The following is a 7029-nucleotide window of genomic DNA, read 5'->3' on the forward strand; positions in this document are numbered from 1 at the left end:
GGGGGGTTGCCTATAGGAAAGCTTCTGTTCACTTCAGTATTTGTCAAGCATTCATTGCTCTTAGTCTTTATATATCATAAAAAGCATGGATGGTACACAGATATTTTTCACTCATACCATGCCAATATACATGGTTATGTTAGTTAAGAAAGCAAATGTAAATACATATATTTTGAAAAAATTGGTGAAGGGAAAAAATTTTATGTGTATGTCAACACTTATTGATGCAGGATAAATTTTAGATGAATAACAAAAGTTATCCATGAACCTTACCTCCATCTTGCCAATATATGCTTTAGAAAGTAAATATAAATACATCATTTTTTTTTTTGAGAGAGACGGATGAAGAAGCACAATTGATATCGACTTCTCGTCGTCACTGTTATATCTGAACTGTTAGAATATCAAACGTTCCTGATGTTCTCTTTTACTCTCCAACTGTGTATCTTCAACAAGCACTCTATGATATCTCTATTCAATAATTCCTACGACCTATACCCCATGACTGCACATGTGACACTCTTCTCAGACTGTTCTGTGCATGCTCATTTATACTAACTAGTATAGCTCACTTAGCCAATCACGGGGTTGTACAGATTCCCCATACAACAGCATTGTTATATGAATGCCAACAGCTATTCATAATTGCATAATAAAGAAACTGAATATACCATTTTGTCTCTGTCATATTGCAAAGCCTTTGCTGGTACTGAGTTGCTACATTGTAGTGCACATCATTGTCTTCATTATTTAACATCCATGTTCTATGCTGCCATGGGTTGGAAGGTTTGATAGGATTCAGTGTGTCCAAGGACTGCATCAAGCTCCTATATATATATATATATATATATATATATTAAACACACACACACACACACATCATCATCATCATCATATATATGTAGGCTCAGATAGCCAATGTGGTTTAGAAATCCACTTTACAAACCATAGATTTGAGCCTTTTAGTACAGCACTTTGGGCAAGTGCCTTCTATTGTAGCCTCTTCAGGGTTACCAATATCTTATGGATGAAATGTGATAGATGGAAATTGTATGGAAGTCCATCTCATCTATCTATTATCCATCCATCAATCCACCAACCTGTCTACCTATCATTGCAGTTTGCACCCCAACCACGTGATTTTCAATTCGGTCCTACTGGCATAGTACCTTGGGTAAGTGTCTTGTACTGTTGCCCCAGGCCAACCAAAGTCTTGCGACTGGATTTGGTTGATGGAAACTAAAAGAAGCCTGTTGTGTATATGCATCTTTATGTGTGTTTCAGTGTCACCTTGACATTGTATGACAATTGTAAATGAATGTCAACATCATACAAGCAATGTTCTTTGTTTCTAGACATCTATGAGAAACATATACAGCAATGGGGAAATATTAACCTTGCTTAGAAACAGGTGGTGGGGCTGCTGGCAACCAGGTTTGATAATTAATTTACATAATGTCTATTTCTGCTGTTTTGATTTGGCTTTTATTTGAGTTATTGTCTGTATAGCTGGATAACTTTTCTATCACTGACCACTTTACTATGGAATAGGAAAGTGGAGCTTCTTTTAGTTCAGACAAACTCATGCCATCATAACTGTGTGTTTTGCAAAGAGACAGCATTAACACACTGGCTCCGTCTTTACTCTTTCCCTCAAACCATTTAATTCATGAATTATTTAATTTTTTTCTTTTAAGATTTTCTCAAAGTTGGAAATGATTTGTTCAAGTACACAGTCCTGCCACACAAGATTAGAATAAATATGAACATCAATAAGTCAAATAGTAAGTTAGTTTTTGCTTTGTCTTGCAATGTTTCTTATCTTGCCACATTGTTGTTAAAGTGCTGAACTACCAGCTGAAGGGTTAGCGCTGTGGTTCTCAATCTGTTTGGTGGGGGTGGCAGGAGTAAAATTACTGTCACACTTCATCAATATCATCATCATCATCGTTTAACGTCCGCTTTCCATGCTAGCATAGGTTGGACGATTTGACTGAGGACTGGTGGACCAGATGGCTACACCAGGCTCCAATCTGATCTGGCAGAGTTTCTACAGCTGGATGCCCTTCCTAACGCCAACCACTCAGAGAGTATAGTGGGTGCTTTTACGTGTCACCCGCACGAAGGCCAGTCAGGCGGTACTGGCAACGGCCACGGTCAAAATGGTGTATTTTATGTGCCACCCGCACAAGAGCCAGAGCCATGTGGATAGTTATTAAAGACAGTAGGTTGTAAAGATAAAAATATAGAAAAATATTGTTTACCATGTTTTATTAATCATATTTCATCTTCATCATCATTATCAACATTTAATATCCGTTTTCCATGGGTTGTTAAGCTTGACAGGAACTGATAAGGCCAGGGTCCATACCAGGTTCCATAGTCTGTTTTGGCTTGGTTTCTATGGCTGGATGCTCTTCCTAATGCCAACCACTTTACATGATGCACTAGGCGCTTTTTACATGGCATCATCATCAGTGCTTTCCTTGTGGCACTAGCACCACTGCCCACACCACTACCTTTTATGTGAGACCTTGGTTTTAGGATTTCAATTCTGTTGTGGTGGGCGGGTCTTGCACTACATCTCTCAGGCCTCTGTCATCTCCTTCATCATCTCTCGGTCCTCTGTCATATGTATAACAAAATTATGGATGACAGGTTCTGCAAGATGCTCAAATATTACAATAAATTTTCTAAGATCCTAAATTATTTTTAAAATCCTTGGTGTAATCTAGATACTGCATGTGTTTCTCTGTTTGGGACCATCGGATTAGAGGTTCATATTCTAAAATTGCTATGCTTTATTTGTAATCAAAACATTTAACTGTCAACAGCCCATACCATCCAGTACTTAAGCAAGTACCACTACCATCAACTAAGTACCATTGACTGACTGTTTGGTAACCTATCAACTCAATGATATAATGTGATTGGCTGGATATTCAGTCAGGCAAACCAGTGTTAGTTTAACCCTTTTATTACCATATTTCTGTTGAAATATACACTGCTTTTGTTTTAATTAATTTTGAAAATAATGTGGAATTTATTAACCATTTAGCATTTAAACAGGCCATATTTGGCCCAACTGTTCACCCTGTATTATATCCCAACTGACCTGGTCTGACTTTTCACACCTATCTACAGTGATGTTCTAAAGAGAGAAAAATTGCATTATAGGTGCCAGCATGGCTGTGTGGTAAGAAGCTTGCTTCTCAACCACATGGTTCCGGGTTCAGTCCCACTGCGTGGTACCTTGGGATAGTCTTTTCTACTATAGCCTCAGGTTGACCAAAGCCTCGCGAGTGGATTTGGTAGACGGAAACTGAAAGAAGCCCTTCATATATATATATATGTGTGTGTGTGTCTCTGTGTCTGTGTTCATCCACCACCACCGCTTGACAACTGGTGGTGATGTGTTTACATCAGTTTGGCAAAAGAGACTGATAGAATAAGTACTAGGCTTTAAAAAGCAAGTCCTGGGGTTGGTTTGTTTAACTAAAACCTTTCAAGGCAGTGCTCCAGCATGGCTGCAGTCAAATGACTGAAATAAATAATTGAAAGATTATTGAAATCTCAAAGCTGCGACGATACTGCATTATTAATTGAAAACAGTGTGAATAAATTAGTATTACATTTGACAGAGTAATCTTAATGGTAAAGGGTTGATATAACTTTGTTGTTATTAAACTGATGTTTGAAATATTAACATGAAATTTTGATGGAAGGTTTTTGATTTAGGTCTCTTTAAAACAGAGAATTTGTATATCAGAATCAAGGGCAGTTAATTCAATTTTTTTTACAGAGGCTAACCATCTCTCATTCTCCCATACACTCTTGCAACCTCTACTCATCCTCATTTCTTGTTCTCCTGCTCTCCACTCACTTCTATCCACTCTCGTATCTTGAGGGTTCGCCTTGATATTTAGATTGATTGTTTTAATTGTAGATGCACCTATGGCTGTGTAATTATGTCGCTTGCTTCATGAGCATTTGGTTATGGTTTCAGTCACACTCTGTAACACTTTGGGCAAGTGTCTTCTGTTATGGCTCTGGTCCATCCAAAGTCTTATGGATGAATTAGCTTTACAGAAACTGCAAGAAGTTTTTGGCATGTGAGTGTGTGTGTGTGTCAGAGAAAGAGAGAATGAGAAGGAGAATGTATGTGTGCGTGTTCTTATATTTTTGTCTTGACATCATGTACCAGTTGTAAATGAATGTTACCATCATACCAGTGATGTTGTTTATTTGCAATCTTCCATGAAGGTGTCTTGTCATTGTGCTGTTTGTGTCCAAAGGACGAGGAGAATATATTATCTTACTTGAGAATAGGTGAGTGTTTGTAACTGGAAGAGCATCCAGCTGTAGAAAATCTGTGAAAAGTGGATATTGAAACAATGATAAAGATGGTGAATTTTTGTAAATCTAAAAAAGAAAGTGTGTTTTTGCTTTTCTTTTTATTTTCTGTCCTCTTTTTTTTTGGTAAATTGTTAAAAAAAACTTTTTCGTTTCTTCTCCAGATTGCCTGTTGCTGTTATTCCCACAGCCAACCCAGTACATTTTTGACTGGTGGTGGCCAGACCGAATGAAATTCCTGATAATTTTATTGCTAATCCTCTCTGTGAAGTTACCATGTGCCAATGGGGAGCACCTGCTGTACAAGTTAAAAGGAAGTGTTGGAGGCAAAAACCTCACACACCACCACATGAAGTGGGCGGGACGGATCCGAGTGTTGCTTGTGTCTCTGGCAGGGGATGCTGACCTGTATGTTTCAGACAAAACAACCAAGCCAAACCCTGACAACTTTGAGCTCTACTCAGCCACTTGTGGTCAAGAAGCAGTGGACATACCGGCACAATTCAAACGGCCAGTCAGCATCGGAGTATTTGGTTATCCTTTGCTGGAAAAGTCTCGCTATGAACTGACCTTTATTCATTTAACTGACAACGATGAGCCAGATGAATACGAGAGAATGGCTGCTAAGGAACGCTATGTTCCTCCTGAGTATGAACCAGAGGAGTTCAACTCCATTCCTTCCCGGTCAGAAGATTCACAGCCAAAAACTCAAAAAATCAGAGACACACAACATGACAATGATGGTTATGAAAGATGGGAAAAGGAGGAAGAAGATGTAGAGTCCTTCATCTGGGCTCTCTTTATTTATGTTCTCAAATTTATTTTCGATATTTTGTTATAACACCAACTGTAAGACAGGTAGCAAACAATGCAAGAAGTTGTGCAGATGAAAACAAGGAAAAAATAAAGTAGAAGATATGCTACTGTAACAGCAAAATTTTATTTGGTTCTATTGAAAAATAAATGGCAGAAGGGAAAAAGAACAACTCTGAAGTGGGGGGAAAAAATGCATGGAAAGAAAGAAAACAGAAAAATCTATTGAATTCACAATGTATTTATAGAGCTGGTTATTCAAAACATAATGGTGACGGAGGTATTTATGCAGAAGTGGTTATGATGACAAAAATATGTGTGTTGGTCTTTCAATGTGTGTGAGACATGGCTTTTGGAAATATCATGTGACAGTACTGTATTGTTTCAACAACAAACATAGTATTTTTTTTTTCTTGATTGTCTCTCTCACTACCAGTGTTGATGGTCAGTCTTAACATAAGACATGACAACATCTCACCTGTTAGTTTTGTCATTAGACAAGCAGAAGTATCTGTTATTTTGGCCAGCAGGTAGACATATGACATTATTGGTCAGTTTGGGCATCAAACAGAGAATGTCATTGCTTGCTCTAGCCATCAGATAACATTACTGTCCAGTACGACCATCAGACATGATGCTGTACTTTCTAAACTGTAAATATAAAACAGAGATAATGTTTTAATTACATTACTGTAACCAGCAGGCATGGCTGTGCTTAAAAAGTTTGCTTTGCATCCATGTACTTCTGGGTTTGTTTCCACTGCATGACACCTTGGACAAGTGCCTCCTACCATGGTCTTGGGTTGACCAATAACCTCTTTGTGGAATTTGGTAGATGGAGACTGTGTGGAAGTCCTCCATATGTGTGTGTGTATATGTGTGAGTATGTTTATGTAAGTATATTTTATGCCAATGTGTATCAGTGAAAAAAAAGATTTGCAATATTTGTTTTGTATTGAGTTACAAAATCTCCCTTGTTACTTGTCAGCAGAAATACAATGAACCAAAAATTTCGATCATTGTTGTTCAGTAATACAATATAAAATAAAATAAAATAAGCTATTTTGTAGCTCCTACTGTTGGTCAGTGAATATAGCTTTTGGTTGGAGGGAATTGTCACAGGCCAAGAAACCATCACTGCCAGCTGTTTTACACACACATACACAAACATGCACGCACACACACACACACACACTTGCACATATATACACACACGTATATATGTGTATCTATTCATACAATTTATGAAGACATTCATTACACCTTATACTACATCCATACACAAGTTTATATGGAAAGATATGTTTGTACATTTGGATAGACATATATGTTGTGAGTACTACATACAGACACAGATAAAATAAGTCTTAAATGATATACAGATACAGTTCATACACAGAAATACATTCATTTTTTACTTACTCATAGCAATAACTAATTATATGCTGTGTTGAAAGTTGTCTTTCATTTTTATCAAAAATAATATTACGCTTTTTAACAACTTCTAATGATGGTATTATTGAATTTTCTTTCAGACCCCTTGTAAATCATGTCTTTTGTTGTTTTTTTTTTCTTTTTCTTTGTTTCTTTTTGTGGATGGGACACCCAGTAGAGCATTGGACAAAATACCTTGTTCTGTTTCATATCTGAGCTCTGAGTTGATATCCTACTTGGGCCAACTTTACATTTCAGTATTCTATGGCCAATGAAAATAAGTACCGGTCAAGTACTGAAGCTGAGATAACTGACAACACCCTTCAAGGTGATGCCCAAGCATGGCCACCACAGCTTAATGACTGAAACCAGTGAAATAATAAAAGAATATATTTTTAAAGGTCACAGCTGAGATTGTCCTAGCTGATG

General features: G+C 37.4%; 1 protein-coding gene across 5 annotated transcripts in view; it reads left to right on the plus strand.

Moving 5' to 3' along the window:
• The window catches only part of LOC106878231 (UPF0669 protein C6orf120 homolog), a 26632-nt gene extending 19919 nt beyond the window's left edge, over window positions 1-6713 (plus strand). For all 5 annotated transcript variants that reach the window (XM_014927392.2, XM_014927387.2, XM_014927388.2 and 2 more), the window contains exons 3-4: window positions 1698-1784; window positions 4518-6713. In XM_014927392.2, coding sequence (XP_014782878.1) covers window positions 1763-1784; window positions 4518-5194 — 699 coding nt within the window. In that variant the 5' untranslated portion in view covers window positions 1698-1762 and the 3' untranslated portion in view covers window positions 5195-6713. The remainder of the gene's footprint in view (window positions 1-1697; window positions 1785-4517) is intronic.
• Window positions 6714-7029: the final 316 nt, after the last annotated feature.

The sequence above is a fragment of the Octopus bimaculoides genome, chromosome 11 (genome assembly GCF_001194135.2).
Source record: "Octopus bimaculoides isolate UCB-OBI-ISO-001 chromosome 11, ASM119413v2, whole genome shotgun sequence".
Taxonomy (NCBI): domain Eukaryota; kingdom Metazoa; phylum Mollusca; class Cephalopoda; order Octopoda; family Octopodidae; genus Octopus; species Octopus bimaculoides.